The sequence below is a fragment of the Zootoca vivipara genome, chromosome 3, assembly GCF_963506605.1.
Source record: "Zootoca vivipara chromosome 3, rZooViv1.1, whole genome shotgun sequence".
Classification (NCBI taxonomy): Eukaryota; Metazoa; Chordata; class Lepidosauria; order Squamata; family Lacertidae; genus Zootoca; species Zootoca vivipara.
In genome coordinates, this window is record NC_083278.1 from 78,035,884 (window position 1) to 78,055,093 (window position 19,210).

At 42.4% G+C, this 19,210-nt stretch overlaps 1 protein-coding gene across 10 annotated transcripts in view; it reads right to left on the bottom strand.

Annotated features, from left to right (window-relative positions):
* Nucleotides 1-19,210, bottom strand: part of SMYD3 (SET and MYND domain containing 3) — a 352,661-nt gene that overhangs the window by 41,974 nt on the left and 291,477 nt on the right. For all 10 annotated transcript variants that reach the window (XM_035108334.2, XM_035108332.2, XM_060272884.1 and 7 more), the window contains one exon: nt 18,171-18,281. In XM_035108334.2, coding sequence (XP_034964225.2) covers nt 18,171-18,281 — 111 coding nt within the window. The remainder of the gene's footprint in view (nt 1-18,170; nt 18,282-19,210) is intronic.

A 19,210-nucleotide genomic window follows, 5' to 3' on the forward strand; every position in this document is an offset into this window, starting at 1 on the left:
GCAGTAGAGCACTGGAAAGTTCCATTTTGCTAGCCTGAATCCTTGCACAAGCAGAATTATTTAGTTAAATACTTCCCATTGTTTTAATCCCAAATGACATGCCATACCCAAAACCTATAAGTGCAAGCCAACAGCACTTTATTTGTGATTGAGTCTGGGAAAAGAGCTTACCCAACTCTTTCTCTGGCCATGTGCCCCCCCCCCCGGAGCTTTTCTCTTTATGTGCTTTTGGAACCAACCAATTACACATTGGAAATAATGTGGGAGAGGAGGGTGGGGTGGGGTAGCTACTTACGCAGGGGCACAGCAGGTGGGAAAGGATTAAACACCCTCTCCCAGCAGCACCTCACTTTCCACTGTGCCCTCCAGAAGCTGCATTTAAAAATTTAAGAGATACTGTACATCAAAAGAGATGACCAAGGCAGGGAGCCTTGTTTCATGCAATCCTCACTTTTCCAGCTTGCCAAGAAAAAATGCCTCTGCCTTTCAGAGAGATATCAAAAGCCAGTGATGTTATAGGCATCATGGCAGTACAGTAGAAAACCATGCCTCTAGCATGACAGCAACCCTCTTTTAGGGGAGAACAGTTCTTCTTAAATTCAGAATTAGTTGCTCTCTGCACCAAAACCAATTCCTTGTTTAAACAACTGGCATTTTGCTCATTTCGGAAAATTTATTTAAATTGAACAATGTAATCCAATTGCTCTGTTTGGAGCTTCATAAACTGTGAAATATTTTGGAAAATACTGGTGTGGTAGAAAGCAAGAAAAAAACCTCTGTAATCATGTGTGGGGATCAGACCTTAGTGCCATGGCCTCCTTCCACTGTTGTTTGGCTCACATAGGTGTTTAACTCACCTGGCTGTTTTCCAATTTTTTTGCTGCTGGAGCCGCAACACTCACTAATAGGGCTCACTCCTGCTTACAGGGCTGGGTTCACTCAGGGCTTAATTGTTACTGGCAAGCTTTCCACATTTTTTTTCTTGTATGGAGGCAAGCTACAACAAGGGCATGTGAATCAGCTACTATGGACTGCAGAAGACCACAATTAGAGCTGATTATATTAGGTGATTAACGACGAGTGGTGATGAAAAGGGATTGAACAATGGGGGGTGATGAAAGATTATGATCACGTCAGTCGGGGACCTCTGGGAGCGAAAAGGTCTGATCCACTTTAAGTATGGCTAAACTGACATTTTTCCATGCCTGCAGGATAGGTTGCAAATGGATTGTAACCGGGTCTTTAAAACTAAGTGGAAAACTAGACATTTAGCAGAGGTGGGGATCTCAGGCCCAGAGGCCAAATGCTGACCTCTGTCTCGCCCACTGCACTCTCCACAAGCCACACCCCTCACCACACCCTTGTTGAGTGTTTAACTGTGGCAATGTCTCTTGCTTACCTGGATGGAAAGGTGTATGCATATGTATAACCCTCTGGCATTTTCATGGCCTACCATACAAGTGAAGAGTCACATCTATTTATTCTGTGTGCCTCTGACCACATCCACCCCTAGTGTTTGGCTTTTTTTAGTTATTAATCTTTTTGTCCGCTTTTTGCTTTAGTGGGTGAGGGGAGTCTGAACACCAACAGCTTTTCTTCTGTGAAATGGGAATTTGGTGGCATCTGTGACAGCTTCTTAAATTTCCATATGTGCCCCATGACCCAAAAAAACACATTATAACCAAAATTGAATGGTGTAAATAAGACCGTTCACAGAATCAACAATCATACAAATTTCATACAACGGTCACCTCTTTCTAAAAATATCTGTGTTGGAGTTGAGAAATGCTTTACTGAAGAATTAATGTTGCAACTTGAAAGAACCACCTATCAGTAAATATCATCCAATCAGATGCCTCAATTTAGTCAGTTTGTGGGTTAAGATTAAATCCCATACCATTGCATACCATATGTAAGTGTAAGTGGATTTTTCCCATCTATAAGCAAGTACTGTATGTGTTGCTAGCAACAACAAAAAATACTTGTGATGTACCTGCGAAGACAGGCACTAAGACAACCCTCAAAATTTTCAAGTAATAATAACATGGCTTAAAATTAAATCATAAAATAATTTTGCTTATTTCAGCATAAACCTGAGCCCTAAATCTTGTTAGAAACATTATAATTACACTGCATATGTGCTGTAAGAATTTTGCCCAGATATGTGTTGATCTTAAGCCTTCTTTAACAGAAGCAATAGCAATGTGTTTCCAGGGTTGCCAGACTCAATAGAGGACAGGACTTCTGTGCCTTTAATTGCCCTGCTCTCTTTTGAGTCTGAAAACCTTAAAGAGAAACCAGCAGACCCTTTGCTTGGAAATTAAACAAAGGATAACTTATTTTGGAATGGTGTGGGGCACATACAGGGAGAGGAGTGGGGGGAAGCCTGTTGCATTTGCACTAACCCTTTTGCTTCTTCTAACACAAGGATTTTGTTGACTGAGAGTTGTAGTTTACCAACATCTGGAGACTACAACTCAGCAACCCCTGTTGAATTATAGAGTTGGAAGGGACCCTGAGGATCATCTCAGCAATGCACTCAAAAAGAATGCCAGAGCATTCTTTGGGATGTGTAAAGAGACACATAAAGGAGGATTATATCTTTTGTATTAATTAAATCTCCAAAAGCCGTATTTCTATAACACCGAATCATAAGGCAAATGTAACTTTTTGTTAACTGAATGAACCTCCACAGATTAAGGCTGCGTCATGAATGTGCTTACTATTCCCGTTGAGTACAGTGAGATTTACTTCTGAGCAAACATGTCCTGCCATTGTTAATATGAAAGTAATCTCTTTTATACATATACGTTGTAATGAAATACTAAAATAATAATCTTATGGAGCAGCTCTCTTCTACACAGCAGTTTTAAGAGTATTAAGTTGCTAAATAGGGGAGATGTTATCTTATGAATGTGTTAGGATTAAAATAATATGGTGTATGATACACCAGACAAAAAGCACCTTTTGTTCAGGCCTGGAAATCTTTAGAGGGAGAAGACATTTTGCAGTATATTTCCATAAAATTATGTAATTTGTGTTAGCTAGTTAATGAGATTCTTCACTACCTCAGGAATTTTTTTAACTTTTTCTTTCCTTTTTGGTAAACAATACATATATGTTTCAAATTTCCTTTTAGCAAAATGTAGAGAATACAATTTATCTTACATGTAAAAAGGGCTATTCTTAATTTAAGATTACATCTCATCTTATCTTATCTTCAAAGCTATGGTATTATAACAGGTTCTTCTTGGACCACAGGTGGGTTTTTTCATCACTCCTTCCTACTGAAGGTTGTGGCCCAGAAAGAGAGAGGAGAATACTGGAAGGAAACCAATGGCTGCGGAGATGGTGTTTTCGGGAAAGGTTTGGCTTCGTGGACCACGTTGTCCACTTCTTTGAGAAAGGACTGCTGAGTTGCACCTTACAGCAGTTGAAAAGAACGTGTTTGCTAAGAGTATTGTGAACTCGATTAGGAGAGCTTTAAACTAAACCCTGAGGGGGAAGGAGACAATATTACAGACGACAGGGGAACACTTGGAACTGGGGATCAAAGCTTCATTGATGCCCAGGAAACTGAGGTGGTGCTCTAGAAACCTGCTAGAGGACAGGAAACTACAGCTGGGGGGAATGACTAATGTACAGAGTCTGGGAAATAACCAATATGAATTTGAGTTCTTAATACAAGATGGCAAATATTATGTAACAGGCTTTACTGAAACCTGGTGGGATGAGATTCGTGACTGGAATGTAGAAATTGAGGACTATAATCTATTCAACCTATTCACCTTGCCGACAAATCTATTCACCTTCCCGACAAAGGTCCGTATAGTTAAAGCTATGGTTTTCCCAGTAATGATGTATGGAAGTGAGAGCTGGACCATAAAGAAGGCTGATTGCCGAAGAATTGATGCTTTTGAATTATGGTGCTGGAGGAGACTCTTGAGAGTCCCATGGACTGCAAGAAGATCAAACCTATCCATTCCTGAAGCTGAGGCTCCAATATTTGGCCACCTCATGAGAAGACTCCCTGGGAAAGACCCTGATGCTGGGAAAGATTGAGGGCACAAGGAAGGGGACGACAGAGGACGAGATGGTTGGACAGTGTTCTCGAAGCTACAAACATGAGTTTGACCAAACTGCGGAAGACAGGAGTGCCTGGCGTGCACTGATCCATGGGGTCACAAAGAGTTGGACACAACTAAATGACTAAACAACAACAACCTATTCAAAAGGAACAGACCAAGCAGGAAGTGGTGAGAGAATGTGTACGCTTGTGAAGAGATCAATGACCTGCAACATGGAAGGCAGGTGGATAGTATATGGATCAAAACTGTAGAAATAAATAACAGTGACCTTACTGTGCATGTAGAAACCTCTGTTTTTTATTGCCAGGATGTAGTCTACTCTGTATAGGGACGCGGGTGGAGCTGTGGTCTAAACCACAGAGCCTAGGGCTTGCCGATCAGAAGGTTTGAATCCCCGTGACAGGGTGAGCTCCCGTTGCTCGGTCCCAGCTCCTGCCAACCTAGCAGTTCGAAAGCACGTCAAGTACAAGTAGATAAATAGGTACCGCACCGGCATAAGGTAAACGGCATTTCCATGCGCTGCTCTGGTTCGCTAGAAGCGGCTTAGTCATGCTGGCCACATGACCCGGAAGCTGTCTGCGGACAAACGCCAGCTCCCTCGGCCTATAGAGCGAGATGAGCACGCAACCCCAGAGTCGCCCGTGACTGGACCTAACTGGAACGTGACTGGACCTAACTTTACCTTTTAGTCTACTCTACAAAGGTAAGCGTTGCACCTATTGCCTCATCCACTTTTGCCTCCTGCCCCAACCAGAACTAGCATGCTGGCCCTTGAAGGCTGCCTATGAGAAAATGTAGTCACCAGGCTGGAAAAAAGTCCCCCCCCCCAATCCCGAGGGGGAAGTTCTAAGTGGAGGCGTAACAGAAGTGCATAATGTTTATGCAGGTAGATGACCTTTTCTCCCTTACTTAAAATATTAGAAGTTGGGGTCCCCCCATGAAATGGGTAGTAGATTCAGCACAGACAAATGAAGCAGATCTTCGCGCAGCACATAATTAACAGTATGAGCTGCGTTCCCACAATATGTGGTGATGCCCACTAGCTCACATAAGGGGGTTCCTGGAAGGAACATGGGTCTGTCAGTAGCTCCATTTAGCCACCATAGCTAAATGGAGCCTACCATAGCTAAATGGAGTCTACAGGTTTTGAGAATACATGCTTCTGAATACCAATTACTCGGATGTACACAAAAAGAGAAGACCATTGCGTTCATGATCTGCTTGCAGGCTTTCGAGACGCATCCAGTTTTTTATTTCTTTTTTATTAAATCCGTATTAATTAATGAACTCAGTTTCTCCAGTTCCTAATGACTGCTTTCTTCCTGATACTTGCCTATACCTAGCCATAAAAAGCAGGGAGGGAGAACACCTACCCCAGGCAATGCAGAGGATTTCACTGTCACTAAGAGCTCGGATATGCAGAGATGCTGAGATTGCTGGGCCACAAGCAATTTGGAGGTCTAGGTTCTGCTGATGCGTTTAATAGAGCCAGTGCAGCACTTTAATTACCATGAAGCACTCGGAGCTCAGCAAATCATTACATACTATTCTCTGCTGTAAATAATGACCACTGTTGGTAGATGTTCCTCCAGTCTTTAAATGACAGTGCCTAAAACAGTTTGCATGCAAATGAGTTCTTGAATCATCCAATTTCCTGAACCTTTCCATTTATTAATTATTAATCTGTTTCCACCATTATGACTGAACCTGCTGTCTAATGACAAGCTTGTTGCTCCTGAGGTATACTTGGGGCTTCAGAGCTCTTTACTAACCCTTGTACTGCCTGCTTTTGCATCCCCCCCCTCCCTTTGCTCATCATAACCTACCAAGACACCGATTCTATTATAGATATTACAGTAGGTCACTGGTATCTATATTTGGTTTTTACCCCCCTACCCCCTTTGACACACATTTTATAGTTAAAGGCTGGGAGCATCAAATCCCTTTCCCAACACAGGCTAAATTTAAAGTGTCAAGTTCAATTCAAATTTAAGGAACTCAATTTTGCAAGCTGCATTATCAGCCATTACCCACATTTCATAACCGGGGGACAGAATTTGAGAGGAATCGAAAGCAAGCAGTGAAAAGTATCCAAGGCAGAACACTATGGAGTATGCACACTTTCAGAACATACTTTCACTCACACTCACTGCTAACCTGCAGAAGACGCATCTGAACAAAGAAGAGTATACCTCTCATAAGCTGCAAGACATAACATCTACCACAAAATGTTACAAAGGTGTAGGCCTTTTCAAGCACCTTGTGTAATTTGATGTATAAATGAAGGACAATTTAGAAGTGGCCTTTTTTCAAAGTTTCACAGAGAGTCCTCTTTGAGTCCTCACCCACAGGACCTGTGACCATTTAAGACACATTGGACTGTAAACTTACCCCAGCTCTCCCACAATTTGTGTGACACACTTGATGCAAGATTGCAAAGCACATGGCAAACCCAGAGTATTTTAATTTTCTTCACTGTATAATGTAAAATGCTACACTTAAAAAGAATTTGTCTGCTGACTTCAAAATGTATCTAATTCTGCTACTGCACATGCACACACCAGCGCCCCTAATTTTAGTACATTTGCACATACCCCATCATTCTTCCTTAACAAATAAACCTACAGATGGGAACAGATTATAAAACTGTAAAAATAAATTCATTGTTCATTGTTTTAATATTCATTTTTAAGCAACATTCACAGCAATCTGAGCAGACTATTGAGCTGTTCTATTGTGTAAGCTGTGTTCAGCTAATCAGCCAAACCAGGAAAATGCTAACTATGTATTTCTCACTGTTCTAATAACCTTTATGTAATTGAGTCATATCTCAAGTCTGATACTTCTACCAAAATATTTACATAGCCAAATGGGTTGTATTTCATTCTGAATAGCGCTGCAGCTCGACCATGCTTTGTTTCCCCTTTAGATTAAAGCTCATCATTTTCACACTACCTTCCATACATGACTTCCCATGTTAATTAGCTAAGTACATGGCGGGAGCTCAGCTTACTCATTTTTCTCCTCCAAATAAATAAGTGGTTGTTGATTCACATTGTTACAATAGACGCTGAGCCAGCAGGTGTCCTTCAGGCAGGATTTTTAACAAGTAAAAAGTCAGCATCACATTATGATCTGGTCAAGGCATGAGTCACACTTATGCCTGGATATGGGAGTGGAACATACAACACATAAAGCGGTAACATTTGGATTTTACTTGACAAACCTGTTTCATCTGGAATTTGACTTCCTGTGTATCACAAGTGGACATCAGCCCAAAGATGCTGAGAGAAGCAGTTCTTGGAATGAACTCTTAGCTGTCCTAAAATGATGCTTATGCTGTGACTATTACATTTCCCGAATACTTGCAAGTTCTCATTTATATAATCACCATGGCCCAGGGTTTTAGTGAAAACTGAGACTACAATGTGCCTCAAATGTTAAATGAAAGAAGAATTCTGAAATTTCCAGGTTTTCTCTCTCTCTCTCTCTCTCTCTCTCTCTCTCTCTCTCTCTCTCTGTGTGTGTGTGTGTGTGTGTGTTCTGAAGCTAGCTGCTTGATCTCTTTGTGTCCGCATCTATAATTGCTAAGTGGTGAGAATAACCTTTTCCATTTATAAATGAAGTGTTGCTACAAGCTATAAATACTAATCTGCTGCTGTATGTGGCATGACCAGATCATAATATCATAATATCTCTCTTCAATTTCGTATTCCTTCCAGAAATGGAAAACTGTGGACAAGGTCATAAAGAATTTTAAAGAACCTAACAAAGAGGAACGTGGAGGAAATAGAGGAATAGAGGAAAACAATAGAATGGGGAAAACCAGAGATCTGTTCAAGAAAATTGTACATTTCGTACAAAGATTACCATAATCAAGGACAAAAGTGGTAAGGACCTAACAGAAGCAGAAGACATCAAGAAGAGGTGGCAAGAATACACAGAGGAATTATACCAGAAAGATATGGAAGTCTCATACACCCCAGGTAGTGTGGTTGCTGACCTTGAGCCAGACATCTTGGAGAGTGAAGTCAAATGGGCCTTAGAAAGCACTGCTAATAACAAGGCCAGTGGAAGTGATGATATTCCAGCTGAACTATTTAAAATTTTAAAAGATGATGCTGTTAAGGTGCTACACCCAATATGCCAGCAAGTTTGGAAAACTCAGCAATGGCCAGAGGATTGGAGAAGATCAGTCTACATCCCAATTCCAAAGAAGGGCAGTGCCAAAGAATGCTCCAACTACCGCTCATTTCACACGCTAGCAAGGTTATGCTTAAAATTCTACAAGGCAGGCTTAGGCAGTATGTGGACCGAGAACTCCCAGAAGTGCAAGCTGGATTTCGAAAGGGCAGAGGAACCAGAGACCAAATAGCAAACATGCGCTGGATTATGGAGAAAGCTAGAGAGTTCCAGAAAAACGTCTACTTCTGCTTTATTGACTATGCAAAAGCCTTTGACTCTGTCGACCACAGCAAACTATGGCAAGTTCTTAAAGAAATGGGAGTGCCTGATCACCTCATCTGTCTCCTGAGAAATCTCTATGTGGGACAAGAAGCTACAGTTAGAACTGGATATGGAACAACTGATTGGTTCAAAATTGGGAAAGGAGTACGACAAGGTTGTATATTGTCTCCCTGCTTATTTAACTTATATGCAGAATTCATCATGCGAAAGGCTGGACTAGATGAATCCCAAGCCGGAATTAAGATTGCCGGAATAAATATCAACAACCTCAGATATGCAGATGACACAACCTTGATGGTAGAAAGCGAGGAGGAATTAAAGAAACTTTTAATGAGGGTGAAAGAGGAGAGCGCAAAATATGGTCTGAAGCTCAACATCAAAAAAACCAAGATCATGGCCACTGGTCCCATCACCTCCTGGCAAATAGAAGGGGAAGAAATGGAGGCAGTGAGAGATTTTACTTTCTTGGGCTCCTTGATCACTGCAGATGGTGACAGCAGTCACGAAATTAAAAGACGCCTGCTTCTTGGGAAAAAAGCAATGACAAACCTAGACAGCATCTTAAAAAGCAGAGACATCACCTTGCCGACAAAGGTCCGTATAGTTAAAGCTATGGTTTTCCCAGTAGTGATGTATGGAAGTGAGAGCTGGACCATCAAGAAGGCTGATCGCCGAAGAATTGATGCTTTTGAATTATGGTGCTGGAGGAGACTCTTGAGAGTCCCATGGACTGCAAGAAGATCAAACCTATCCATTCTGAAGGAAATCAGCCCTGAGTGCTCCCTGGAAGGACAGAACGTGAAGCTGAGGCTCCAATACTTTGGCCACCTCATGAGAAGAGAAGAATCCTTGGAAAAGACCCTGATGTTGGGAAAGATTGAGGGCACTAGGAGAAGGGGACGACAGAGGACAAGATGGTTGGATAGTGTTCTCGAAGCTACGAACATGAGTTTGACCAAACTGCGGGAGGCAGTGCAAGACAGGAGTGCCTGGCGTGCTATGGTCCATGGGGTCACGAAGAGTCGGACACGACTAAATGACTAAACAACAACAACAACAAAGAGGAGTGGGGGATAGCCAGTTGCTGAGGACCTACTTTCTTTTGACTCCTAATTCCTTTTCCTGTGAAACATCAATGTTTAGTGACCATGTGAAGGGAGAAGGACCATGTGAAGGGCTTCAGCACAAACCTAATTAATCAGAAGAAACAAATGGAACATATATATAAAAGGTGTGCATATGATAGGTAGGGTTGCCAGACTCAATAGTGGACAGGACTTTTGTGCCTTTAATTGCCCTGCTCTCTTTTGAGTCTGGAAACCTTAAATAGAAACCAGCAGACCCTTTGTTTAATTTCCAAGCAAAGGGTCTTCTGGTTTCTCTTTAAGGTTTCCAGACTCAAAAGAGAGCAGGGCAATTAAAGGCACAGAAGTCCTGTCCTCTATTGAGTCTGGCAACCCTAATGATAGGCTTTTGACAGCTATTCATGGTAGGATTAGCCATATTGACTACAGGATGTGTAGTCTGATTTGTAGTTAAAATTATATTTTCTATGATAGACATTTCTATGGTATATTATAGATTTTATGAAATCATTTATAGTGCATTATTAATTTTTGTTCATGTTCAGGATGTGTAGAGTATCACAATCTGCCATCTGTCCTGTACATGTGTTTCTGGAAGTTTGGTTTCTCTGAAATCAATGAGGCTTACTTACTTATGCCAACTTGCACAGAAAAGCTGCTTTGTACAGAGGAAGACGATTCGTCCATCTAGGTCAGTACTGTCTCAGCACTGACAAATGTCTCTCCTGGGTTTCTGCTAGACGTCTTTCCCAGCCCTTTCCAGTCCTACCTGGATATTTTGAGAGATTGAACCTGAGGCCTTTTGCATGCAGTGGATGTTCTCTAAAACTGAGCTACAGCCAGTGCTGTAATTCTAGCATAATGAACTATTGCTACATTTTGGCATAATGGACATCCCAAGCTAGGATATAAAGTGTTAGGGCTTGTTTCCACTGCCCAGACACCAAATTCCAGTCAAGCCACTGGTCTGAGTCTCACAGGTCTCATGAAGGCCTGATGAAGGTATTTTGGCTGCTACATGGGACAATGGAGATTTTGTGCTTCTTTTGAGACACTAATTTTGTGGAAATAGCTGATGCTATCTGATGTAGATTCGTATGCATTTATTCCCTCGCAAGGCTATAGACAGAAAACAAAACAACAAAGCTGTAAAGTAATTGTGTGATGGAATTGGCCCCAAATAGTTAACATTTTGTCCTTCTCTTGGAAGAGAAAAAAGTCTGCTTAAATTATCTACCAAAAGGTTTACATTTCTTTCTAGGCTCCTGGCTTTGTGAGTAATGAGATTCTGTTCCTCTCAGATGACTACAAGACTGGACTCTCAGGAGAGTGTTGTATTCCAATCCTGTTTCAGCAATTCAACATACTAAGCCTGCCAAATTGTCATGCCATATTAATGCCAGTTTCCCCTTTCCAGTAGTCTCTGAATCTACATTTCTGGCAGACTTCTCAGAGTTCCCATTCATTTGTGTGAACTCTGCTTTATTTTCTGTGACCCCATGGCATCACAACCCACTTCGACATGTTCATAAATATTATGAACAGCTCCCTCAGAGAAAAGAGCCGTACAGCAACCAAGAGAGGTAAATAACCACTGGGGTCTCAGTCTCATTTGTCAAAGCCTGCCATTCGGTCTGAACTCAATGCTGACCAGGGTAAATCCTAGAAACCGGAAGCTGAAGGGGCAAGCTGGCCATTAAAACCAGAACTTAGACATGATTCCTGGGCTTTTAGTGACATTTCAGACTAAAATACAATACAGTGGTACCTCTACTTACAAATAACTCTACTTACGAATTTTTCTACTTACAAATGGAGCTCCGTCCGCCATCTTGGAAGCGGTTTAGATAGGATTTTTTCTACTTACAAATTTTTAGATGGGGTTGCTTCGACTTACAATTTTTTTTCTCCCAATGCATTCCTATGGGATTCGACTTACAAATTATTTCAACTTACAAATGTGTGTTTGGAATGCATTAAATTCGTAAGTAGAGGTACCACTGTATTGCATCTACCCTTGGCTACTCTGAAATACAAAGAAGGCAATGAGGCCTCTTGAAATTTAACAACAAAACCAGCTTGGCTGTCCGCAACAGCCATGTCACCACAGAATTACTGCCCCTGTTGAGATACAACAGCTGCCCACTATTTGTAATTTCTGGAAAGGATTGAAGACATTTCTCTTTTGATAAGTTTTTACAGCTGGGTGGAAAGGTGGGTTAGGCCGAGAGGCCTCTATTGGCCCAAGGTCGTCCAGTGAGCTTCATGGCCAAGTGAGAATTTGAAACCTCGTCTCCCAGGTCCTAGTCTGACACGCTAACCTCTACACAACACTGGCTCTCAATCCATCTCTCAGTCATAGGGCCTAAGATGGTTGATGATGGGGAATTGCTCCCTTAGCTACTTGGATCCCAAACTGTTTAGGGCTTTGGACACCAGTACTAACACCCTTAATTGGGATCAGTAGCCCAATGTGGGGCACATGCCCCACAGGGGGGCAATTTGATTTTAAGGGGAGCAATTCAAGAATGTGATATTAACAGTGAATGGCCTTTTAGGCTTCCTCTACGTGAATAGGAGTTCACTTTTTTAATAATAATAATAATAATAATAATAATAATAAATAATACCAGTGGTGGAGCTTCATGCTCCGGCACCGGGGGCGGGGCTGGCACCCGTTCTGGGGGCAGCGTGTGCCTCCCGGAGGGGCGGGGTGCATGTTCTGGGGGCGGGGCATGCATTCTGGAGGCGGGGTGCGCCTCCTGGAGGGCCATGGCGTGCCACCCAGAGGGCTGTGGCACGCCTCCCGGGGGGCACGATGCGCGTTCCGGGGGTGTGGCACGCCTCATGGAGGGGCATGGCACACATTCCGGGGGCGGGGTGCGTGTTTTGGGGGCGGGGCGGGCGCCCACGATGGCGCCCCTTGGAGCTTGCCGCTTGGGGCAGCCGGCTCCTACTGCCCCTATCTTCTTACGCCCCTGAATATGGCATGGGGAGTGGGGGGCATCAGAATTTTAGAGATGCTTAGGTGGCCAAAAAGGGGTTGGGAACCACTGTTCTAAATCTTCAGTGCCTTGACCAGCTTCTGAGCAGTCCCTGTTTAAAATATTTGCCACTCATATAATGTAATCTTAACACTGCAAATTAATGCACTAATTCAAGATAGATCAATGCTAGGGTTTCAGCTTATGAGCATGCATTTCCCCCCCTACATCATAAAATATTACCTGTAGCAGTGTATGTACCAAACAATACCACAAACCAAGGATACTGCAGGAGCAAAAGCTGATTGCTAGCAAGTACAGAGCTTCTGTTAGTTTTCAGTTTTGGATACAGAAGTAATAACCTTAAAGATATGGCTGAAGTGGGTGACACTAAAGCTGTAATCTATACATTTCCCACTAATATAGGCTCTCAAAGAAAACCATGTGCAGAATTTTGCATCGCTCACAGGAGACTACTGTGCTTTATTAATTCTGCACTGGTGAACTAGACTGCCAGACATTACAAAATGTGACAGGTCTTTTTCTTTTTTTTTACACATATGAGTTTGTTGATATAGTGGCTCATTATGTCAAATAGGAATAGCAGATATTCAAGGGGTAGATTTCTAAATTGATGCTGATGACTTATACATTCTATGAAAGACGATACCATAATTTTCTCTGTGGAGGTAATGCTTGTAGAATGTAGGCATTTAATACTTACCTGAAGACAAAACAAAGTATTCCTTTGCCAGCTTAGCATTTGTAATTTTTTCCTAATGCTATTTGTAAGGTACGTTAGCAGAGAAAGTTCTAGGGAAAAAGAAACCTCCTGTAGAATTTCTCTTCAGCTGCAGTGCTACGAAGGCAAAATATGGCAACCTACTATTTAACGTATGAGATTTTATGGGGCGCGCTGCTGGATGGACAGACTAATAATTACAAAAATATTTTTAAAACATTAGATTTAACCTGAAATTTCTGGGCTGGTAAAATGTAAACCAAGTAAACAGAGAACTTACCCAAACATGTGGGAGGTGCTGTTAAATCTAGCATTTTAATTTTATGAGCATCATTGCAGCGGTGTTGGTTTTGCTTTAATTTTACTATAAAAGGATAACTGATACAGAAATTCAGCAGCAGTACTTTTTGGTAGGAGACATTCTTAAAATGCTAAGCAAATATATGAAAATTCCAGGGGGAAGGGAAACTGTTTCAGAAAAAAAGGTCTGTTCTCACCTCACCCCACTGGCATAGGTTCCTGTGACCAGATTAGGCCATTGTGTTTGGTGTAACTATGTGACAACTACTGCCACTGAAAGTGAGTGACACATGGGGTCCTTTGGATATAGATGGCAACAGCCACCTTCTGTTCCATCAGGGAAAAGGGTAGGGTATAAATAAATACATAAAACAACAGCAGCAGCATAATAGCTGTCCCATACAGGGATCAAACCTGCAACCTTGGCATTATCAGCACCACGCTCTAACCAACTGAGCTATCCACCTGAGTGGATATTCCACTATGCTGCATGCAGGGAGTTGGACGAGATGATTCTCAGGATCCCTTCCAATTCTACAATTCTATGGACACCAGGCCCCAAGCAAGAATTTGGGGCAAGTGGCACAGATTGAAGTACATTCCCTATCATCTGCACCATTCTGCATGTTTTCAAACATCCCTATGCAACAATAAGAACTGTGCAGTGCTTATTGGATCACACCACTTGCTTTCAACGGTAATTGTAAGGATGAACAGATCATCCTTTCTCCTGTCCATGCCAGCTTCATATATCTTCATTCATAACTCTGTTCCCTCCCATTTTCACATACATCAACTGCCACAGTTTCCAGGGCCCCACACTCTGCAGAGTATAGGGCAGTTGCTGCTTCCTTCCTTCAGAAGCACAGGCTGCACACCTTTCCTGTCTTCCCATCAGACCAAGGAAGCCCTGCTCATCGTGGGGGAAAGCAGGCAATTCCCTACCAGTTCCTTATCCTCCCTTGCTCTGCATCCTGCCCTTTCCATGACTCCTTGTGAGGTGAAGAGACTAGAAACTTGCAGCTTCTCGTCAGCCCATCCTTACCCATCTGCAGCCCATTTGGGCTGTTTCTTAGTTGGACTAGTTGTGGGAGCAGTCAATGAGGCAGGGGTGCTTACCTGATCTCCCATCGCTGGCAATGTCGTGGGACAAGGCAGCAGTTATGTTGGATTCTTGGAGGTTTTTACACAGAGGCTGGATGGCCATCTGTCATGGATGCTTTAGCTGAGATTCCTGCATTGCCGGGGGCTGGACCAGATAACCCTTGGGTCCCTTCCAACTCTAAGATTCTATGTTGCCATGACCCAAATGTACTGCCACAGCTAATTTGATGTTTCTGCTGAGGTGTTTGCACTGCACTGACTGAGCCCCTCCCCCGTCTTAGTAAGCTCCAGTGTCACCAGTGATGGGACATTGGGTAAGCACTGCTGTCTCTTCACCTCCTTGCTAGTGGCTAGTTGTGAGCAAATAGCTGGTCTTGCATCTTCTCCCTATATCTGCTAATGGGATTTGAAAATCTGCATGAAACTCTAAACTTCCATTAGTTCCTACTAGATTTTTCAGACGCAGCATTTATGTCATGGGAAAGATCACACAAAATTTGGATATTATCAGAGAAGGAACCACCAGGAAAATTGAATTAAGTGCTGTCTGAACGCAACCCCGGTGGGACTTGCTAAGTGAGCATGCCTCAGATTGTGCTGCAAACACAGCTATAGCTAAATAAGCTATGGTGCTCTCAGGTTAATCACTTTGCACAAATAATTATATATTAAAATACTTAATCAAACAATATTGTACTTTAACGTAGATTGCTTGCACAAAACTCCTCCAAAATATGCCTTGGGTAGTAATTACATGTGAAACAAATAAAAAAGCACTAATCATCTTCTGATAATTATCAGAAAACAGCTGTGATAGGAAATTGGTTACAAACTGATTTTTCAATAGCCACAAGTGTGCACTCACTCATACAATTATTCAGCACAAGGACTGGCCAGGAGCCAGTGAAGGACGAAAATAAATCTGTTATCAGTGTAAAGAAGAGAGTTCAGGCCCAACATATTGCATACTGAGAGAATAACTGACAGCTTTATGAAATCCATGGCCTATGGAGTAACAGTTTGTAAAAAAGAAATCACTGTAATTGTATCAATACAGCTCAGTAGTTGCACACAGAGGGAAAAACCAAGATGAACACAAGGGAGTTAGGTCTGACCATAGATTTTAAAAGCCAGGGGAAAAAACTGTAAAGGGATTCTTCCTGGAGGGGAAATATATATAGGTTGCAGCATTTTACCAGGAATTCCTGTATGATGTCAATATTCTTTGGTTGAGTAAATTCATGTTATAGGAATAAATTCACGGAGATAATAGGGGTTGCCTTTAAGGATGGATTACTGCAATGTGCTCTGGGTGGGGCTGCCCTTGAACCTAGTTTAAAAGCTTGCAGTGGGTGCAGAATGGAGTCGCCAGGCTGCCGAGTGGAGAGCCTGGCTATATGTACACAACACTTGTACTGACAGGTCTACACTGGCTGCCAGTTTGCTACCAAGTGACATTTAAGGTCTTGTTATCCTATATAATAAAGTCCCTGTGTCTCTGCGTCCAGTCCCTGTGTCCGCGCTAGTGCGCATGTGCCCCACGGACACAGGGACTGGACGAAGAGGTGGGACGTACACACACACACGCGTTCTCTCCCCCCCTCAACCCTCTGCCTCCCGCCCCCCTGCAGCAGCGGACCAAGATGGTGGCATCGGGCTCCGGGGCCACGGCGGCGGGAGCCCAGTCCCGCCGCCGCTGCGGCCCCGGAGCCCAATGCCGCCATCTTGGTCCACCGCCTCCGCCTCCTGACAACCCTACCTGGCCCGTGGGAGGAGCGGCGGGGCCGCGGCCTTCCCTTTCTGCACTCGGCTGCGGGACACGACGGGAGAGCGCTTTGTTTAATTGCGTTTCCGGCGCGCCCCGTGGCCGAGCGCAGAAAGGGAGGGAAGGCTGCGGCCCCGTCGCACCTCTAGCGCCCGTTTTCTTAACGGGCTGAATGAGACTAGTTAATATATAAAGCCCTAAACAACTTGAGGTCAGGTTATCAGAAGGAACATCTTCTTCCATATAGACCCGCTAGGTCACTAAGACCTTTTGAGGATGCCTATTAATTGTGCCACAACATTATGGAATGTTTTCCCCTCTGCTATATGACAGACATTGCCATGGTTTTGCCAATGGTGGATGCACAGACATTTCTTGACCACTGAGGTGTATTTTTATTGTCTCTGGATTCTGCTGCCGATGTTTCAATATGCTATTTTACTGTGCTATTCTACCAAGAAGCATATGGCTGTTGGGTTGTGGGGTTCTTTTTTTACAGTTGTATACAACCTTGAGATTTTGACTTGAAATGAAAAGTAGTCTAGGAATGATTTTAAAATTTAAAAAATAGTTACCAAATGAAAAACAGAAGAACTTCAGATTAGAACTCGTCTGAGGGACTAATGACAGTACTGGGCATGTGGCCCTTAATTTTCTCTTGATAAAGCAGCATTACCAAAGCCTGCAAGATAGCTTGCAAGGGAATTTATCACTAGACCAATTAAATCTTCTTCTGTAAAGAGAGAGAGAGAGAAGAAAAGCAACTAAAGTGGAACCGTAAGCCTATGCAGAAGAGTCTATAGGAAGAATTAGAGCACTGTTTACTTTTCATTAGTGGAAAATATACCTTGTGACAAGACTTAATGAATGTAATGTGAGTAACTCCAAGGGCTGGGGTTCCAAATATGTGGATTTCATTTCATTTCTTTCTTTCTTTTTAAAATGCTATTTATTAGATATTTCATTGGTTATTCATATACATATTCAGTCCTTTCTTTTCTTTTCATTTACATATACTGTGCACATATATAGACCAGACACTTGTATTTCTTCACAAGTGACTTCCCACCACCTCATTGTGGCTTTGTCTGTTATTCTTTCTCTCTCACTGCTCTATCTAGTTACTCTACTGAAATCGCCTAGTAGTGCTATATTTTCATTACTACAATCCAATAATCTTTCCTGCAGTAATTTGTAAAATTCTACCTTTCTTTCAATTTGGGGCGTAGATTCCTATTACAATTATTTTCTCTCTTTCATATATTATTTGCACTCCTATAATTCTGCATTTTTCATCCTTAAATAATGATTTCAGATCTAACTTTGGATTAGCATAAATTACAATTCCTCTTTTTTTTTATATGTTGGACGAAATAAAATCTGTTCATTTCTTTATTTCTTAAAGGAGATAAGAAACACCAGCCCCTGAAAGTCAGCAGAAGAGTCCACTCATAGTCTCACCCTTTGAACTGATACTTATTTATTACAATTCTTTCATTCATATGGGTATTTTTTTCAGAATAAAAGCAAATACAAGGACAAGGGCCATTTGCAGTTAGACCCCAAGGGTACCATCAGAAAGGAAGGAAACTGTGTATCTATTGCGCTGCCCAGAGATGGGCTCAGACAACTCACCTTGCTTTGTGAATGGCACATAAGGCAGTCACATTCAAAACAATATTGGCGCTTCAGGTGCTGCTGGCGATCAGGAGTAGCCATCATTGTTTCAATATAGCTGATGGTGAGCTGCAGACAACAAAGCAGGGGAAATACTGTGGTAATTTGACAAAAGACTGCATAGTATCCGCTGCTAAAATAGGAAGGATCCTAAGTTTAAAGTATCATGCAATCATCTATGAATGACAACAGACACATCCATGAACGACAACCTAACCTACCACACAGGTTCAGTTGTGAGAATAAAATGGGAGGAATCCCACTGTTACTTTCCCTGCCCATAGAAGAAATGTTTGATGCAAATATCATGGACTAGATCCATTTGGCTCTTACTCTGGCTCTGGCACATGGAGGAGGTACAAAGCTTTTACTTCTGCTTTTAAATAAACCCCAGTTTAGTGTTATGTCTGAACCTTAAATTCTGGTTTTAACTATGGTGACTAAAACAAGCCAATTTGGTAGACTAAATTCTGATGTTGGTTTGTTTCAATAAGCCATAGCTAAGACTAACCACAGGTTGTCTGAGTTTGGATATACCCTGGACCCTAGGGTTACGTTACCTTTGGGTAACCCGTTACTTTTGGGTTGCGATCACGGCAAACCCAGAAGTGTATTCTTCCGGGTTTCGCAGCGTGAAGCAGAGCCTCTACTTGCGGATTTTTCAGGATATGTACGGACCCCTGGAACGAATGACATTCGTATCCAGAGGGTCCACTGTATTGCAAAACAGTTAATTAACAAGAGAAGCAAAAGCTTCTGAGAGGGGGAGGGTATGAGCCTGGCACTTATTCACATGATAACCTAGTTTATCATTACATTCACAAAATGCTCGTTTACAAAGCTATTGTACTACCAACTTTACTGTACACTTGTGAAACATGGACCACTTATAAATGCCATCTCCAACTCCTTGAAAGATTCCATCAACGGTGTCTCTGAAAAATTTAACACATCACTTGGGAAGATAGGCGAACTAATGCCAGTGTACTGGAAGAAGC